Source organism: Thalassophryne amazonica, chromosome 15 (genome assembly GCF_902500255.1).
Source record: "Thalassophryne amazonica chromosome 15, fThaAma1.1, whole genome shotgun sequence".
NCBI classification, from domain to species: Eukaryota; Metazoa; Chordata; class Actinopteri; order Batrachoidiformes; family Batrachoididae; genus Thalassophryne; species Thalassophryne amazonica.
The window spans coordinates 69244683-69265532 of record NC_047117.1 but is presented as its reverse complement, the minus strand read 5'-3'; the positions used below and the strand labels follow the sequence as shown (position 1 = coordinate 69265532).

The 20850-nt window shown below is 40.8% G+C and overlaps 1 protein-coding gene across 1 annotated transcript in view; it reads left to right on the top strand.

The window, feature by feature from the left end:
- si:dkey-92j12.5 (multiple PDZ domain protein) overlaps positions 1-20850 on the top strand; it is a 103892-nt gene that overhangs the window by 31102 nt on the left and 51940 nt on the right. The window contains exons 19-20 of the mRNA XM_034188677.1: positions 6280-6403; positions 13359-13557. Of these exons, the coding sequence (XP_034044568.1) occupies positions 6280-6403; positions 13359-13557 (323 nt within the window). The remainder of the gene's footprint in view (positions 1-6279; positions 6404-13358; positions 13558-20850) is intronic.

Sequence of the window (20850 nt, the reverse complement as noted above, 5' to 3'; positions counted from 1 at the left end):
CAAAAATTGAAAATGCACAACAAAACAAATGAGGAACGAATGGGAGGAAACTGGAGTCAACGTCTGTGACCGAACTGTAAGGAACCGCCTAAAGGAAATGGGATTTACATACAGAAAAGCTAAACGAAAGCCATCATTAACACCTAAACAGAAAAAAAAAACAAGGTTACAGTGGGCTAAGGAAAAGCAATCGTGGACTGTGGATGACTGGATGAAAGTCATATTCAGTGATGAATCTCGAATCTGCATTGGGCAAGGTGATGATGCTGGAACTTTTGTTTGGTGCCGTTCCAATGAGATTTATAAAGATGCCTGCCTGAAGAGAACATGTAAATTTCCACAGTCATTGATGATATGGGGCTGCATGTCAGGTAAAGGCACTGGGGAAATGGCTGTCATTACATCATCAATAAGTGCACAGGTTTACGTTGATATTTTGGACACTTTTCTTATCCCATCAATTGAAAGGATGTTTGGGGATGATGAAATCATTTTTCAAGATGATAATGCATCTTGCCATAAAGCAAAAAGTGTGAAAACATTCCTTGCAAAAAGACACATAGGGTCAATGTCATGGCCTGCAAATACATAGTAGGTGTTATAGGTTATGATTATATTTATGGTTGATTCTGCACAGAACTACTTGATTCATGGACAAAACTAGACAAAGAAACATATTTCCAACATGTCTGTGTTTGAACAATATAGCTCCAAGAGTTTTGATCCAATATGGATCAAATGTAATGTTTGAAGGTCAGCTCAGGGACAAACCCATTTGATTGTGAGATAAATTGGTTGAAAGTCAAGGAGACATGCTAACATTGAATTTTGATGCCCGATACACATGAATGTAGAATACAAGGTCTATTTCAAGGAATTGGTTAAAGATACCCCTTTGCTTATTATGAAGCATGAATATAAAGCCATATAATCACCTTTCTACTGGAAACCTGACCTGAGGTGACCTTCAAAGCTCAAACACAAGCGACTAACAGTTTATTCAAAACAGTTTGGAGCCAATGGTGATTAAATAGGAAGCGTTGAGTGTTAGTTAGACATGTGAATCTCATCACTGACAACAATTCCATACGTATCTCCATACACTACCAGCGATACAATATGTATAGTGATACATGACGATACGAGTCACTCCTGTTTCTGATTCAGTGCGATTTGACGTATTTGATGCCAATTCAGTTCTTCACAGTGCGATATGATGCAATTCAACATGATGCAAAGAAATTAGAAGAAGACCTTGGAGTAATAGTATCAAATAACCTCTCTTTTTCCAGACATATTACAGCATCGGCTGCTAAGGAAAATAGGGTGTTGGGTATGATTAGTAGAACCTTTTCCTTTATAGACAAGGAGTCTTTTCTCATCCTTTACAAAAGTTTGGTCCACCCTCACCTAGAATATTGTGTACAGGCCTGGTCGCCATACCTTCAAAAAGATAAAATGGTTTTAGAGAAAGTCCAGAGGCGGGCGACAAAGCTAGTTCCTAAATTATGTGATCTTCTTATGAAGACAGACTAGTAGAGCTTGGTTTGACCACCTTAGAGGAGAGATGTGTCCGGGGAGATCTAATCGAATTATATAAAATATTAAGTGGTTATGAGAATATAGATTATCAAGACTTTTTTGAGTTACGAAGGTATACTGGCTTCAGGGGTCACAAAATGAGTTTGGAGGTGAAAAGAACAAGGCTGAATATGAGAAAAAACTTTTTCAGTGTCAGAGTTGTAGAAATTTGGAATAGTCTACCTAGCAATGTGGTACTCTCGCCAAGTGTGAATGCATTTAAAAATAGATATAACAGCTTTTATAATGCAAAAAACGCCACCAATGGCACCATGCCAGTTTGTTTTTATTCTTATGATATGTCATTATTTACTGTCATGTATACATTTTTTACACAATAAATGAATTATTATGAATTATGATTTAAATTATACCAAAAATTTAAATAGAAAATAAGATGCTGCAATTCAGTATAGTACTATGGTATTCTTCTTCTTCTGATTCTGCTAGAGGCAGAGGATTTGTTTTACTCCTTATAAGCATCAAATTTAGCAGATTCAACATTATGGAACAGGAATCAATTCCCTCATATGTGGAATCTGCTTCATCACACTGTCAGAACTTAAACAGTAAACATTAAGACAACATCACTCTCATTGACAGAGTACCACCTTGGCAAAAGTATTTTGAGATACTTTTCTCACCAGAGTTTTTCTGGAGGTTTACAGTCTGAGGAATATCTGAGTGGAGCAGTAGCGGCCGTACGGTTTAGCAGCATGACATTCTTTACAAATGACCTGCATCTTGTAAAGTTTCCCATCTTTTTTAAAACAACCAAAGTATCTCCAAACACCTGATTTAAATGTTTTACGTGCATCAAAAATCTCCAACCGCTTGCAGACCTCCATGTTTGTTGTGGTAGAAATGTGCTTTCAGGCTTCCGTCCATGTTCAAAACAAAATGCAAAGCAAGAATGGTGCGTTCAATGTGCCTCGGAAAAAAAATGATGCATGCACGCAGCGAGCGACGCAATCACGATTTCACCTGTCAATTGAATAGATGCACACTGAATGAATCAATACACTCACATCGCGCACGTTTGTATCTAGATACTGATTCGTATCAATTAATCTCCACATGCCTAGTGTTAGCTGATGATATATTGGTTCCATTTTGGATAGCATTGATCCTACACATTCTCACTTTCAACTCAACACATATTTATGATTGTCAGTGCCCTTTTGCGTCATGATGTGATGTGTTAGGTAACCCATCAGATAACATTCATCTATGTTTGGGTTATGGTTAAGGTCGGGGTTAATGCTAACCTGTGCATCATTAAATGACGTGAATCATCATGACAGAATCAGATATTACAGTATCGCCGAATTACAAAGGAATTATTTATGTGAATCGGTGTCCAATATGTAAAGTGCTGGTGTTGTACTGCGGAAACACAAACACAAGGTTTACTTTGTTTTGTTGGACAGTGTCTTGGATATGCTCGCATCTAGGTTTTTTCAGTAGGGTTGAAGCCATGAGCTTGACAAAGACACAGACATTGTTTCAAGTTGAGGATTTTACTTCCAAATGATTTTAACAAGCAGATGTTAATTTGAAGTTACCTTTTAAATTGATATTTGTGTTGATGCTTGAGCAGCAGAGGCAGGAATCTTGCAGTCTGTTGCACAGGGTGCTCATTTCCATCCAAACCTGAGAGTCTGAGAGGTTGCCATTTTGGTCACATTCAGTGAGGTTACCATGACAGCAGGTGTCCAGATGCTATATCGGTGTGTATCAGGTGAAGAGAAAGTGCTCTGTGTCGAACTTGTGTTCCTCCATTGTGACTTGAGGCCTCACCTGACTCCCGTAGTTAAATCACTTTGTCCTCGCTTTTGCATAATTACCAACAGCTACTCGTGTATGAAAGCTGCCTCGTGCATGCGTGATTTGAGCTCTTACTCAAGTGCAAGGACACCGTGTGCAAACTCAGGCTCAGAGCAACGCGTGTCGGTGTTTTCATCAAAGTGAAGCTTTTTGCAAAGGTACCGTCAGAACTTAAGCGCTACCTGTACTTTCTGTGACGGTTCAAAGAAGATGTCTTCTTTGCCCTTTTTCTTTGTCAAATGCCCCGCGGGAGCAAAGAAGTTGTAAGTTCTGCCTGTTTTACATCAATGGTTCCCAAACTTTTTCCCTTTCAGACTTTCTTCTCTCTGTGAAAGATGTTTAAGTTTAATAAACCGGGTTGGAGCCGTGGTTGGGAGTCTGACATTACAGCCAAAAGGATGTGGGTTTGGTAACACCAAAGCCCACTTGTTTTCCCTATACGATTGGCAATGCAGTCGCTATAAAAACATTTATACTTTTTCAAAACCATACGAAGCTGGAGACAAAGATTTTGTCCCCACAGGGAGGTGACTACATGCAACTGCAATCACGTGTTCCGCCATTTGATCTGTTTTGTCAGACATTACAGCGGGTGATCCATCAACTGAAGGGTCAGGAGATTAGTGTGGGCTCATTTGTGTTCCACTTATCGCCCTAAATCTATCCATGCATTTCAAACAGTATCAGTAGCTGGGTTTCTATTACAGATTGCATAAAAGTGAAGCAATATTCTTAGAATATCAACAAAAAAAACAATATTTTTAAGTGACTGAGTGATTGAATGTGACTGCTTGGTTTTGTCCTCTTGCCATAAACTCCATTCTCTCGCCATTACTCTCACTAGAACTATAATTCTAATAGTCACAGTGGCGAATGGATAATTCCCTCAAAATATTTCCAGTTCATTGTTGGTGTTTTTTAATCCAGTACTGTCACAAAATCATCTCTGATGTTTAACAAGCTCATTGTGTCTTATCCTACGGTCACATTAGCTACAAGCGACAGAGGCAAAGTGATGCTTGCTATTAAATTTAAATCAAGACAGGCATTTTGCAGCAAGGTGGGACCAAAATAGTCAGTGGGTGATGTGCAGTGCAGTCGTGTGAATGGAGTCAAACAGCCATGAAAACATAATAATACAGATAAATCCTCTGACATATGAGGTGGACTGACAATGGATGTGTGATATCAACGCTTCATGGAGACGTGCTGATGCCCAGTGCAACCGTGTGGATGGGGTCTAACGGCTATGAAAATATAAGAATACAGATGAGGTGGACTGACAATGGATTTGTAATATCATGCTCATCATGGGCGTAAGTTGCACCTTTGACTTGTTGTGGTGCAGCTGCACGTGGTGTTACAGCTATGATGGTCATCATAATTCACATACACTATGTCACTCATAAGAGGGCATGACCATGTATCTGTGACAGCCTGGTCAGGTGAGCTGCGCGGCGAGTCAGTGCATCTCAGAGCCGCACTACACCACACATGGCTGTGTGGGCTGTCACAGCTGTAATACACATCATATCCAACCCAGTGATAATTTCACAGTAACACATATGAAGGACTGATGTCGCAACTGTATTACCAAGCCATCACAGTATGAATAGAATAAATAGAATGGCTCCAGATGGATCCACAAATACTCAGTCATCTTTGTACTTTTATTTATTCCCCCTTTTTGACAGATACATGTCAATAATCATTACGTATGCATCAGTAACATAATATAGCGATGTAGATGACACCATGGCCACATCCATGTGACATTGGAAGTGTCTGGCACTTTTTACTGGCATCCGGTGATCTCATGGCCTCTGGTGTCACACCTGTGCCTTTCAGTCCTGTAGGGATAACAGCTGATTGAAGCACTTTGCATGCGTGAGGCTGGTTCATCCACACACCACGCTGTGTTTGTGTGTGTGTGTGTGTGTGTGTGTGTGTGTGTGTGTGTGTGTGTGTGTGTGTGTGTGTGTGTGTGTGTGTGTGTGTGTGTGTGTGTGTGTGTGTGTGTGTGTGTGTGAGAGGCCAAACTGCCGCACGTGAGTGATACTGGAACATATGTGCACTTGGCTGCATGTGTACTCTCATAAATAGCTGATCATTTTCCTGTACACACGTCCGCGCCAGACAGCTGATTGTCTGGTTGGTACGGGAGAGAGAGTGAGGGCGTCCACTTTGAACCTGCACTCTGGGTAGTCAACTTGGATTCAGGATCTGCTGCACTCCGAATGTGCGTAAATCATTTGAAGCGGCTTTGACACACATTCCGGGTGTTCATACGGTATGTGTACATGGCCGTGTGAATGTCGGTCCGTACGACTGTGGCTCGAATTCGGGCTGTTTTCACATTTGGGCTGATTCGGCTTCATTCGCGGTCATTTGTACAAAGTGTGACGGGGCCCAGACTTTGGCATGGATGCAAAGAAAAGTATCCACTAGAGGGCACTGTAGACCCTCTTGAAAGGTTCTGACAACATAAAATATGGTAATGGTCCAAGAAGTCAGTGATCCTGCTTTTAAACATACACCTTGATGTTTTGTAGCGTGCGGTCTAAAGTGCATAGTACAGGTGCACTCTGGGTGTATCTAGATTCAGTTTACACGGTATGAAATCTGAGCACAAAATAAGGCAAAACGCATTAAAGGGTTATATTTATTCACTTAATGATTCATGGGTGTGTTTTGGGCAAAACATGTAGTACCAGTCAAAAGTTTGGAGTGCTTTCCCTTTCAACTGCATGATAACAAAGGCCATAATTTTATTTTTTTAAAAAGGTAACATTCAAATGTTAGTACTTTTCAGCTGCTGTGCAGTTTCAAGATTGAAACTGATGCTTCATGTTACTTCATGTCGTCTCTCAGGCACATCAGCTGCATCAGCGCTTTCGTATCATGGAGGATATCGACATGCAGGAAGCTCCGCCTCTGCCACCTCCCACACGCTTCGAGAGGACAATCACTGTTGTCCGGGGCAACCGTAGCCTTGGTATGTTCTCGGCCTTTCTCGTGGTGATGGTATTTTGGTGTGTGTACGTTGCCAGCAGGGCGCTATGGGCGTTAGGCGGTGATGACGACTGCACTGGAGAGGAGTGGTGAAGTGAATTGCACTGTTTAAAGGACACCTGTGCACATGTTGGTTGCCCGTTTCAAATTTCTCTGATTTGAAATGTCCAAAGTTTGCTATTCAAAGTGATGGATTATATATGTATATACACATACATACATACATACAGTGCATCCGGAAAGTACTGACACCATATTACCTATTTTGTTCTGTTACAGCCTTATTCCAAAATGGATGAAATTTATTTTTTTCCTCAAAATTCTACACACAATACCCCATAATGACAATGTGATTTTTTTTGCGATTTTTGAAAATTTATTAAAAATAAAAAAACTGAGAAAACACATGTATGTAAGTATTCCTGTCCAGTCTCATGTTTTTTATGCTCCTTTTTTAATTACATTTTTTTATTTTACCATTTCTAACCCTTCCCCTAACACTAACCATAATCTAACTTCTCCCTTCTCCTAACCCTAACCCCGTGTCACCCCGCATTTCGTGTTCCTGTCACAAAATAAATTTGTAGTCCCATCACAAAAATGTGGCCGTTTTCATGACAGTAGCATGAACCATAGATTAATATACCTTCTGTGATGCCATCACAAAATGGCATGAGATTGGGTTGAAGTATTCACAGTCTTTGCCATGAACATCAAAATTGAGCTCAGGTGTATCCTGTTTCCACTGATCATCCTTGAGATGTTTCTACGGCTTAATTGTAGTCCACCTGGAGTAAATTCAGTTGATAGGACATGATTTGGAAAGACACACTCCTGTCTACATATAAGGTCCCACAGTTGACAGTGCATGTTAGAAAACAAACCAAGCATGAGGTCAAAGGAAGTGTCTGTGGACCTCAGAGACAGGATTTCCTCAAGGCACATATCTGGGAAGAGTACAGAAACATTTCTGCTGCTTTGAAGGTCCCAATGAGCACAGTGGCCTCCATCATCCATAAATGGAAGAAGTTCAGATCCACCAGGAGTCTTCCTAGAGCTGGCTGCCCATCTAAACTGAGTGATCGTGTTAGAAGGGCCTTAGTTGGGAAGGTGACCCGATAGATGAGAACCTTCCAGAACAGTCATCTCTGCAGCAATACACCAATCAGTCCTGTATGGTTGAGTGACCACACAGAAGCCACTCCTTAGTAAAAGGTACATGGCAGCCCATCTAGAGTTTGTCAAAAGGCACCTGAAGGACTCTCAGATCACGAGAAACAAAATTCTCTGGTCTGATGAGACAAAGATTGAACTCTTTGGTGTGAATGTCAGGCATCATGTTTGGAGGAAACCAGGCACCATCCCTACAGTGAAGCATGGTGGTGGCAGCATCATGCTGTGGGGATGTTTTTCAGTGGCAGGAACTGACTAGTCAGGATTGAGAGAAAGATGAATGCAGCAAAATACAGAGACATCCTGGATGAAAACCTGCTCCAGAGCACTCTTGACCTCAGACTGAGGCAATGGTTCATTTTTCAGCAGGACAATGGCCTTAAGAACAGAACCAAGATATCAAAGGAGTGACTTCAGGACAACTCTGTGAATGTCTTTGAGTGGCCCAGCCAGAGCCCAGGCCTGAATCTGACTGAACATCTCTGGAGAGATCTGAAAATGGCCGTGCACCGACACTCCCCATCCAACCTGATGGAGCTTGAGAAGTGCTGCAAAGAGGAATGGACAAATCTGCCCAAAGATAGGTGCACTGAGCTTGTGGAATCATATTCAAGAAATTGCTGCCACAGTTGCATCAACAAAGTATTGAGCAAAGGGTGTGAATACTTATGGACATGTGATTTCTTAGTTTTTTATTTTTAATGAATTAGCAATTTTATTTTACTTTTGCATGTTGTCATTATGGGGTGTTGTGAGTAGAATTTTGAGGGAAAAAATTAATTAATTCCATTTTGGAATGAGGCTGTAACATAACAAAATGTGTGTGGGGGGGTGGGGGGGGGATGAAGTGCTGTGAATACTTTCCGGATGCGCTGTAAATCTAATAGAGTTGCTTTAATGCAGAAAAATTTGCAGTGTGATTTCTATACAGGTATTTTATAGAACAACGGTTTTCCAAGAACACAAACCTGGATGTGGTACAGATTTATTGAGATTTACAAAAGTTTTAATTTGTAGATTTGAAAGTTTTTAAAGTTACTGCTGGATCCACGGGCAAAGTTTTATGTCTATAAGGGGATTTTTAGTGAACAATAACAAAGTACTGTAGCATTTATGTGTGCATACAGTAGTTCTTCTGTTCATTATATTAGGTGCCATATACAATTCCAGCCATTGCATGATACAAATTTAATAACTACAACCCGGGATCGAATAAAGTATGTGGTTGGTTTATCAAAGACTTGGTGAACTGAAACTGGTATTTTTTTTTTTTCTTTTTGGCCTTTCTCGTCTATACAAAAAAAAAAAAAAAAAACATTTTAAATTGTTGATTTAGAAGTCTGTGTTGCTGCAGTGTGTAGCATTTAGGGGTATTGAGCAGAGATGGGAGTCACTGTCAAGTCATTCTCAAGTCATCAATTTGCAAGTCAAGTCTCAACTCAGCTGTCAAACACGGTGGTCATTATGACTTGAGACTTGCTGATTCATGACTTGAGTGACTTGATGGTGACTTTCTCCCACCTCTGGTATTTAGTATGAATGGAATATAACATTCAGAATAATCTGTTTATTAGAGCATAATTTACCTGCAACAATGAAGTGATGTGTTTTCATCAACAGTTGCTCCCCATGCAGTGTTTTCTGGTTGCTAATGCAGGCTAACAAGTTTGAAAACCTTTTTGTTAAATGGCAGATTTAAAATTTAGCTTCTCACAAAGGAAGGCAAGAGATCATGAATCAACATCACCAAAGAAGCAAAAATATGATGAGAAACAAAAACATGAGCTGTGATGGCTTCATACAGTGTAACGTCACCACTAGAAGTCAGTAAATTCTGCACACTGTAGCTTTAATTTTGTCAAAATCAAAACAAGCAGTGTTTCACAGTAATACATTCATATTTTGCAGTAGCAATGACAGTATGATGGTGGACTGTTATGCTGTCAGAACATGTTATTATTATTCCCATTTTGTCTTTGAAATGTGTGTCTTGTATGTATTTTGTCCATTTGTGTCTTCAGTGTTATTTTATTCCAGGCACTATGATTGTATTGTAATTTGAATGTAACACCTCTCCAAAAAAAGGCAATAAACTATCTGATCAAAAATCAGCTCAAAGTCATTTCTTTGACCAACTTCAAATTCTGTACGACCATAGTGTTGTGGATGTGCAACGTCTTGTTTGTCTCTGTGGATATCAGATTGAATATGTGTATGTGTGGTCTTGTTTTTGTGCCACAGACAAGATTATCTGATTTGCTGCACCTTGTGCACAGTGTGTGTGCATGTGTGTGCGCATGGCTGATTTACGTGCTTCTGCCAGTTTGCATTAATGAAGTGTTTGTGTAATCGCCCTAACATCCACTTTGGTAATACTCCAGTCAGGTGTTTATGCGACTGGCATGTGTCTCCTGTGCACTATGCTGTCCATGTGTGTGTGCGTGTGTGTGTGTGTGTGTGTGTGTGTCTTATTATGCATCTTGTGGGGACATTACATCACTTGCAGGGACACACACGGACATCTTTCACCGGGACAAAAACACAATTGTTCAGGTTGGGTTCAGATGTAAACTTCACCATCTGCCCATCACTTGTTTTCATTACAAGATAATAATCACACCTGCGGGCAAGACAGTAAGGACGATGGCAATCTGATATTTGTCCCCACTAACCTTCACTTTCACCGAAATGATTCACCTCTGGCTGACTTTGACATTTAAAATCATTTGACTTTTGAAATCAAGCTGAAATTCAAATTCTTTAACCTTTACCAACATGAATCCTATTTGGGCAATTTTGGAGTTGCCTTTCACTGGCCCCTGTGACTGGCCTTTGGGAAATCTGGCCTACTTGGCAATTCCAGACCCCCCCCCCCCAACATGTGTGCCCCATTTACTGCAACAACCTAAGCGAAAAACTTAATTTTTTATTATTGACCCCAGTGGCCTTGACCCAATGATTAACCTTTGGTAAATTTGATCTTACCTAGGGAATTTGAGAACCCACCACATATGTTTACACACAGGGCATCAGAGTTGAGGGGCACCTGCAATGTGACCATTGTCAGAACAAACCCTTTAATGGAAATTCTGGAGATGACCATCATCCACATATCAAGTTTGGTGAAAATCAGCCAGTGGACCTTGGACCTATCAGCAAATGTTGCTCAAATTCAATTGTGATTTGTTGGAAAACCAGTAGTTTAGCTTTGAAGTGTATTGGTTTAAAGATCAGAAGGTAAAAGGAAAAAAGACACTGAGCATTTTCTTGACCCAATAAACTGTGAGGGTCAAAGATCAAGATCACAGGAACCCAAGCATTGCTTCTGAGAGTGTTATGTCTGCTGTATGTGCTAGTGTAACTCTTATGAATCATTGTACCTTGGGTATATTAGGAGTGAAGCGTCGCAAAGCTCGCTCATAGTACAGGGAGTCCGAAACAGAAAATGTCAAATTTTGAGCATTTCCTTGGATCCCACGAGACGAGATCTCATGGGATCTTGCGGGAATTATGTGGCAAGTTGAGACTGAAACAGGAAGTGCCAAATTTTGAGTCCACAGTGAACAGGAAATGTCAAATGTTGAACACTTCCTGGATCCCACAAGATGAGCTCTCATGGGATCTCGCAGGAATTATGTGGCATGTTGAGACTCAAACAAGAAGTGCTAAGGTAAATGTTTTTAGCCATACTAATTCTCCCCAGAAGCATTTACTCCAAAAAGTCTGATGGACCTAAATGACATGGTGAGATGCTGAAGAGCTTCGCTCGTTCATGTCCACGACATATACGAGGGTAGGCTGAAAAGTTCTAAGGCTGACTATGATGCAGTTGTCGAATTGAACAAATTCAGGGTTATTTTTCTACATAGTCTCCCTGTAACTCCACACACTTCTTCCAGCGGTGCTTGAGTGCTTTGATTCCCTTGGCATAGAAGCTTTCATCTTGAGAGTCAAAATAGTCCTCAACGGCAGCCATCACCTCATCATTGCTCCGATAGTGCTTCCCAGCCAAGTTTTTTTTCAGGTTTGGGAACAGATGAAAGTCTGAGGGTGCCAAGTCAGGGGAGTATGGTGGGTGATCTACCAGTTCGAATCCACACTCGTGGATAGTGGCCATGGCCACTGTTGACTTGTGAGCTGGGGCATTGTCTTGTCTTGATGGACTCCTTTCGTCAGCTTTCCTGGTCACTTATTTTTGATAGCCTCACGTAAACTCTCTCAGTAGGTTAGAATAGTACTGTCCATTTGGGGTTTGTCCCTTTTCAAGATAGTCCATGAACACAGTGCCCTTGGTGTCCCAGAAAACTGAAACCATGACCTTCCCCGCAGACAAAACAACCTTGGCCTTCTTTGGAGGTGATGACCTTGGGTGTTTCCACTACATTGATTGTTTTTTTGTCTCTGGTTCAAAGTGGTGAACCCAACACTCATCCTGGGTAAGAAAACGTTCAATGTAATTGGCTGGATCCTCTTCAAATTGCGTCAAGTTTGCCTTCGACATGACTAGCCTGGTGCATTTCTGATCAGGCATCAGAAGACGTGGCACCCACCGAGCTGACACCTTTGACATTCCAAGTTCTTCATGCAGAATGTGTTCAGTTCTCTCACAGGATATTCCCACAGCATCTGCTAGCTGATTAATCGTCGATCGTCTGTCATCCATCACCATTTCATGAACAAGGTCAATGTTTTTCTGGGTTGTGGCTGTGGCAGGCCACCCAGACCTTGGGTCATCTTCAAGGCTCCCTCTGCCCCTCTTAAATTCAGTTGCCCACTTGTGCACTGTAGATATGGAGGGAGCTTCATCCCCTAATGTAGCAACCATATCCGCATGAATGTCCTTGGGCTTTAACCCCTTCTTATGCAGGTACTTAATCACACCGCAATGCCAGATTTTGTCCATTTTTGCCATTTCCCTCTACCATGAACTTTCAAACTTGGCTATGAACCACAAACTACCTCACAACCTGGAAGAAAATAACACAGTTAGTCATCAGAAGAGTTGAACTTAATGTATGCCAAGTTTTATTGAAATGGCATTTCTCCTTCTTGGTGAGCCTTAGAACTTTTCAGCCTACCCTCGTACATGTTATGATGCCCCGCCCCAAGAACTCTGAAAATTTTGGCATTTGAAGTTAACAGGTCAAGGTTACTGTAAGTATTTAAACTGAAAATGGCATATGAGCTTAATAACAGCTGCCACACATCCCCAACAGCAGGTGTCACATTGCCCAATCCAAAGAACCTTGTTTATTTGGGGTCACAAGTTTAAAGGACAAGATCATTGGTAAGCAAAAATTGTTTGTGAAAGTGATATCTTTTAAAACTTATTTTATGTAGCACTGTAAGGACACTGTAGAGATGGTTTTCATCCAGAACTGGCTTACCCGGTAATCACCACATTAGACATGGATGTTTACCGCGGTGGGTAATGTGTTCGTTCAGCGATGCCTATGTGTGAGAATAAGCACAAGCATTTAATGAAGTTATAGTTTTGGTGAAGGTTGAGGTGATCCTTGTAAATCAAAGCAGTGTCCCCTGAAGTGATGTGTTCTCTGTGTGCGTTTGTGTAAATGTTATGCCTGTATAGCCATGTTTGTGTGCTAATCTGCCTAGTGTCTGTCTTGATTATGCTGATTATTCTGCTGTCAGGTGTGTATTTGGTTTGTTTGGGGAACTGTCTGCCTGTTTGGCACCCCTACAAAGCAGTCTTAGCCAACCCGTCTCTTACCTGTGTGTGTGCGTGTATGTGTGCGTGTTGGCAGGCATGTCTGTGAGTGCTATCAAGGATGGCTCAGGTGTGCTGGTGCGCAGTGTGGCCCAGGGAGGTTGCATCAGCCACGATGGCAGGCTCGGGGCAGGGGACACTATCTTGGCCATCAACGGAGAACCAACCACAAATCTGACCATGGCCAAGGTCAGGGCCATGCTCCGCCGCCACTCAGTTATAGGTCCAGAGCTGAGGTGAGGAAACATCATGGCCCAACACCATTACAGTGTGTGGAGATGTACTTTGTTTGAGCTACAAAGGATAGATTTTTACTCATTCTAAATGTCTGAAGTTGATTGCTCAGTCTGCATCATAAAACCCCCTTAGATACAATACATAAGGAAATGTAAAGGCCATACAAGTGGGAATCTTCTAATGGGCTCAGATGACGCCTATCCAGAAGAAGAAAAAGTTGCAGTTCCTTGACTGGCCACATGAGGCTGGCTCCAAAAGTGAGCAGGTTCCTATTCAAGTCCATGTTCAAATGTCCAACTTTAGAGGAGAAATAAACATGTTTACAGCCTAGTACGAAAAAGGTTTTGTCTCTAAACAATTTTCCCTTCCGTGACAAGTGTACAGTGTGTGAATTTTTGCTAACTTCTTAGTTTAAGACAATTAGGGGTGTGTGCACCTTATGGAACAGCTGCCTAGCTGAGCGTCAGTAGTGCCCACCACTGAACCTCTACAATAGCATGTTAAACGCAGCTTGTTACTCCATGTACACTACACGATGCAGGACGCGCGATTAACGTGAAACTCGGTCCAAAAAATTCTCGCACAAATGAAAAATCATCTGAAAAAGGGCCAAAGCTCACACAGTGTAAAGCCAATATTTATGTGTCAAGACAATATTGAGTGCACATTTTACAACATCATCAAACATGCGCACGGCACTAATAAAATGAGCACACATTCCACATGCAAAACATTTTGCGATGACACTTCCAGGACTCCGTAAAAATGCCTGTTTTTACAAATAAAAATGGCATATTTTACAAAAGCACATTTATCTATAAACACCAACACGTGACACACGTCACATTAACGTGTTGGTTTACATAATGAATGACTGAACCAATCAGTGTTTAGCAGAGGCACTTTTACCCAGAATCTTTTGCAATCTGTCTGTGTTTGCAAAATCTCAGAATTAGTGCATTATTCTACATTAAAAGATATATGTTATATTTTAACTTTGTACAAATGACAGAACTGACATTAATGGAGTTATTCTATCAGTATTCACACCAAACCATAAGTCAGCATGACTTTATTTTCCAAGACCTCCGCCTGACCGGAACGTGGTGATTGGTATAGAGCTAGCTTTGTGGTTGCTCTCAGCTTGCTTCTGTGCTGGAAGCTGTGTAGTAAACAAGAGCTTCCAGCAGGGGGCAGCATGTTCAAACATAGAAGTACTGGTTCATTGTTTGGGTCTGTTGTCGCTTTTGATGCTTCCAGAAGCGATAGTGGTGTTAAAACTCAAGTTCAACTTGTTAGTAGTTGCAAATGTACCAGAGACAATACTGGAATTTATCGGTTATCTGTAACTTCCAATACATTTTTGGGTGGTTTATCGGTTTATCTTTATCAAAGATAACTTTTCAGTTATCTGATTATCTGTTATTGAAGTTAATTTTTTGGTTATCTGTGCCCACCACTGGCATAGTTACTGAGAAATAAGCAGGGCATAACTTTTCATGCCCACACCAAAGCAAATTTGTTCATCAAAAAACAGATGGTTGTTGTCATGGAGGGTTTATCCAACAGTCTGTGGTCTGGACTCCTGCTGCGTCTCGGTGGGTTTTATGGCTACAAAGTACACCTGAAAAGATGTATAATATGACTCATTTAACTTTAAAAGTGAAGGACATTCTGCTCTGATGAGTTGGATGATGTCATTCTCTGTGGTCATGTCTAAATATTCCATCAGTTGTGATGAGGACAGGAAATTTTATCTCAACAAGTAAAAAAAATAAAAAATAAGTAAAACATTGTGGTCAACTTGAAATGCCTTTAAATTACTCATACAAATATAAAAACAGGGTAGCACTCCAATAATTTCTTTAATCAGGTAATGCAGTCTTTCCTGTCAGATGCCCTCAGGGTGATGCTACCCGCTAACACGTTGAGCAATAAGCCAAAAGTGCACCGTAAATTTTACACCACAAAACAGACTGCAGTCAGTACATACAGTCCCACTCCAAATAGTGTTAAATCAACTCTGTCAGTGTTAAATCAAGTGTATCAACTCTAATAGAGTTAAATTATAGATTGATAAAGTCAGTTTTGTCATTTTTAGCCTGTACACCAACACAATGTCGATGTTCTTCTTTACTTCACAGGGTTTAAGAAAAATATCACATTAAATATTTAGGAACTACAACCATTTTTACACAGTCCCTCAATTGTTAGAGGCCATAAATAACATAAATAATATAAGTTATAGTACTAATATAGTTATAGGCCATAAATAATATAAGTTATAGATCAAACTACCTGCAAGGTATATTTGAAGATCATAATGTAATGATTGATTTATCACTGTTACAGACATTTTTTAAAGACATGTCAGCAGATGGATCCATGAATGTTTCTATGTCACTGAATATGTCTTGGACTTCATTTACACCAATCATTAAGAAATTCAAAGTTCAAATTGAGTAGGTAATTCTCAAAAACTAATTGACCATATACTGTAGGCTTCTGTTGATGTAACTGGAGATACTGCACATTGCAACAGCTGCCAGTGGCATCACCAGTCACAGCTTCATGGTGGACTGGAACAGATAAACACTTTCATACAAGAAAACAGAACAGATCTAGGCTCAAGTATCCCATATGCCTTTCACATTGTTGTTTTAAGAAAATCCATCGCTGTTCCACTCTGACATGAAGCTGCATAACTGGTGATAAATAAGCCAACAGTTGTATATTTACAGTTTCTTCAGTCACAGCCACAGAGGCGGCAAACGTTGGTGTAATTCCAAACATGGTAAGTGCAAGGCAATAAGCCAAACATGTGTCATTGTCCAAATTCTTGTGTCCCAGTAGTGCTGTCATTCTCAAATCCGGTCAAGCCGGTCTTGGTCTTGCCACCTCCAAACAGTCTGCCTTGACTCAGTCTTGTGTAGTCCGAACTCCTAAAGTCAAGACTAAACTTTTTGGAGGTGACCAAGAAAATGATGGTCACTCTGCCAGAGCTCCAGCATTCCTCTATGGAGAGAGGAGAACCTTCCAGAAGGACAACCATCTCTGCAACAGTCAGTTTTTTTTATGTATTAATGTCATTAAAAACTGGATTGCTGCTATAATATTTGTCACTTAATACAACAAAAACTGAAGTCCTAATTGTTTGTGCCCCTGAGGAGTGTGTGCCCTCAGTGATTAAGAACCTTGGCTCTCTATCCTCTTTTGTTCACTCAGCAGTCAGAAATTTGGGTGTTACATTTGACCAAGCTGTCAAATTTGAAACACACATTACCCGTCTTGTGCAATCATGCTTCTTTCATTTACAGAACATTGCCCGCCTTAGAAACATTGTGTCTCAAGCTGAACTGGAACAGATTAGTCATGCCTTTATTTCTTCATGTCTTGATGACTGTAATTCGCTGTTCCCTAACCTCAGTAAGTCTTCGCTGGACTGCCTGCAACTGGTCCAGAATACAGCTGCAAGGCTCCTTACAAAATCATCTAAGTGGTCTTATATAACACCCATTCTGTCCCTGTTGTATTGTCTCCCAATTCAGTTCCGACTGCAATTTAAAATATTGGTGATGACTTTTAGAGCTTTGCACGGTCAAATGCCACTTTACATCAGTGAACCCTAGAACCCTTATGTGACAAGCAGGTCTCAGGTCCTCAGACCAGAACCTGTTGGTTGTACCAAGGTCAAGGCTGATGACCAAAGGAGACTGTGCATTTGAGGTTGTGGCTCCCAAACTGTGTAATGCACTGCCACTACACCTACATTCCATGGACTCTTTTAAAGAGAAGATCAAGACCCATTTGCACAGGCTTGGTTTTAACCAGTTTTATGTTGTTGCTGTTTTTAGTTTCTGCATTTTTTTTTTATTTCTGTGTTTCTTAAATTATTGTAAAACACTTTATTTTATCTTGAAAGGTGCTATACAAATAGACTTTAATTACTTACACTTTACTTACTTACAATCCACCAATCAGGCCTGTATGGTCGAGTGGCCAGATGGAAGCCACTCCTTAGTAAAAGGCACATGACAGCCCACCTGGAGTTGGTCAAAAGGCACCTGAAGTACTCTCAGATCACGAGAAACAAAAGTTTCTGCTCTGATGAGACAACAATTGAACTCTTTGGTGTGAAACCAGGCACTATCCCTACAGTGAAGCATGGTGGTGGCAGCATCATGCTGTGGGGATGTTTTTCAGTGGCAGGAACAGGGAGACTAGTCAGGATTGAGGGAAAGATGAATGCAGCAATGTACAGAGACATCCTCGATGAAAACCTGCTCCAGAGTGCTCTTGACCTCAGACTGGGCTGAAGGTTTATCTTTCAGCAGGACAATGAACCTCTGCACACAGCCAAGATATCAAAGGAGTGGCCTCAGGACAGCTCTGTGAATGTCCTTGAGTGGCCCAGCCAGAGCCCAGACCTGAATCTGATTGAACATCTCTGGAAAGATCTGAAAATGGCCGTGCACCGATGCTCCCCATCTAACCTGATGGAGCTTGAGAGGTGTGACAAAGAGGAATGGGCAAAACTGGCCAAAGATAGGTGCACAAAGCTTGTGGCATCATATTCAAGAAGACTTGAGGCTGTAATTACTGGTGTATCAGCAATGTATTGAGCAAAGGGAATGACTACATATGTACATGTGATTTGTTAGTTTTTTATTTTTAATAAATTCTCAAAAATTCCCCCCCCCCCCCCCCAAAAAAAAAAATTGATGTCGTCATTATGGGGTGTTGTGAGTAGAATTTTGAGGAAAAAATTAATTTTGGAATAAAGCTGTAACATAACTAAATGTGCAAAAAGTAAAGCCCTGTGAATAGTTTCTGAATGCACTGTATGCAGACATCTGCCTTTTGAAATGTACCCCAGGTGGACTCCAATTAAGCCGTAGAAACATCTCAAGGATGAGCAGTGGAATCAGGGTGCACCTTAGCTCAATTTTGAGCTTCATGGAAAAAGGCTGTCAATACTTATGTACAGTGGTGGGCACAGCTAACCAAAAAGTTAGCTTCGATAACCACTAATCAGCTGACTGAAAAGTTATCTTTTATAACACTAAAGCGATAAACCACCAAAAAATTTATCAGACGCTACAGCTAACCAATAACTTTCAGTATTGTCTCCGGTACACTCTCAGCTACTGACAAGCCGGTGTCCCATCGAGATGAGGTGAACGTCGAGATGAGGTGCGTCGCGCTACTGCGCATGCGTGCGCATGCGCACATCACTCTTCCCCAGATTTGAAGGCGTCACCCGTCGAGATGAGGTGTGTCACGCAACTGCACATGTGGAGATGATGCAACTCGTGATGAGCAACTGCACATGCACATTTTGTTTTTTTTTCCTCTACCCACCACCAAGAAGTGCGCTTCATCTGCGGAGGTGGAGAACAGCCAGTGGAGCAAACCACGTTTTAAAAAAATATATATAGAAACACACTGCTTCACTTTAAATGCACAAGTCTGTTTCAGACAATCAGCACAGACCCTTTCTCTTAAAAGGCTTTATTTTACTCAGCATGTGGCTTTGTAAACTTGTAGCATTGCCTGCTACATTGATTAGCACTTACATTAGTTATGGACATGCTCTACGGTCTTCTTCTGGGATTTTTATACATTTACTTGCCCATCAAAATAAGCGAACTTTGTCAAGGCACCTCATCTTGATGGCGCACTCATCTCGACAGAACACCGGTTTTGAGTTTAAGCACCATCAACGCCTCTGATAGAATCAAAGATGATCACAAACCCAAACACAGCCAATGAGTCAGTGCTTCTGTCTTTGTGCACCCTGCCCACTGCGGTAGGGAAGCGTCATTTACCTTACCAGTATTTGACAATCATGTGATATAAGCGGGCACCAGTGGATGGCAGTGTTCTATGCATTTTGACCCATCTGCTGGATGGCAGTGACAATGGCGCCTGGTTATATCACACGGTTGTCGACCTGAATCACAACTTAACAATCAGACTTTTTTCAGACGGTTTTGCAAATGCCTTTTTTTTTACAAATGAAAAAAATATATATTTTACAAATGCACATTTATTTGTAAACACCAACACACACTTTACATTAACTTGTGCTGGTTTTTACATAGAATGAATGAGTCAATCAATCAGCGGAGGTTCAGTTTACCCATAATCCCTTTGGGCATCTGTGTGTGCTAATGTTAAAACTTCAGAATTGGTGCATTATTTTAAAATTTAAAGATATGCGTTATATTTTCACTTTGTACAAATGACAGAGTTGACATTAATAAATTAATAAATCAAACCTGCTTTCCTTTTCAAGACTTCTGTGTCACGGTTGGACCAGTGTATGCTGTGAAGGCAAATGACTTTTGTTTTATCTTTTGTGGCAGCCTGGTGGCCAGGCCCCTTCTGCTGGGATAGAGTTGAGCTCAGTTCCTCTCAGCTGCCTCACTGCTGCAAAATATGTAGCAGACAAGAGCCAACAAGGTTTATAAGTGTTTTTCTCTGTTACTATGTAGAAAAATGTTAGTGGTCTAAAACCTATCGGAACTAAATTTATTGGAAGATAATTGGTCCACTGATGGTTTCTGAAGTTAGCTGAAAAGCTAATCTGCTAACAAAAAAGTTAGCTTTGCTAATTAGTGGTTAACAGATTAGTGGAACTGTGCCCACCACTACTTATGTCCATGATATCTTAGTGTTTTTTTAATTGTTATTTTTTTAGAAATTTGCAAAAAAAAAAAAAAATTCAAATTGTCATTATGGGGTACTGTGTGCAGACATTTGAGGAAAAAAATATTTCATGAAGTTACAGCCTTATTTTATTTTGGAATAAGGCTGTAACATACAAAGATGTGGTAAAAGTGATGCGCTGTGAATACTTTCCGGATGCACTGTACCATGGCAGTCAGCCAATGAAACTCCAACAAATACCTATACGTACAGTATAAATATATACACACACATGCTGCTTTAGTCAAAATGCACCATGACCTATAAAGCATCTTGTCTCACTTCAGGTCTTCACTCTTACTTTGTGTTTGACACTGCAGTCATAGTTGAGTGATGCACTGCAGTCATGTAAAATTAGATTAGCTGATGAAATTTTAAAGAATGCCTGAAGGGGAAATTGAGTAAATTATGACTTGTTGTAACATCAGCAGTTATGGCTCCACATTGACGATGCTTTTTTGGCTGACTGAAGATGTGCGCCCCCTCCACCGCCTGCAAAACATCCACTCCCTCTTTCACAAACTCTCTCGCTGCATCTCTTGTATACCCACACATGCATGCACATCCTATCTAATCGGTCG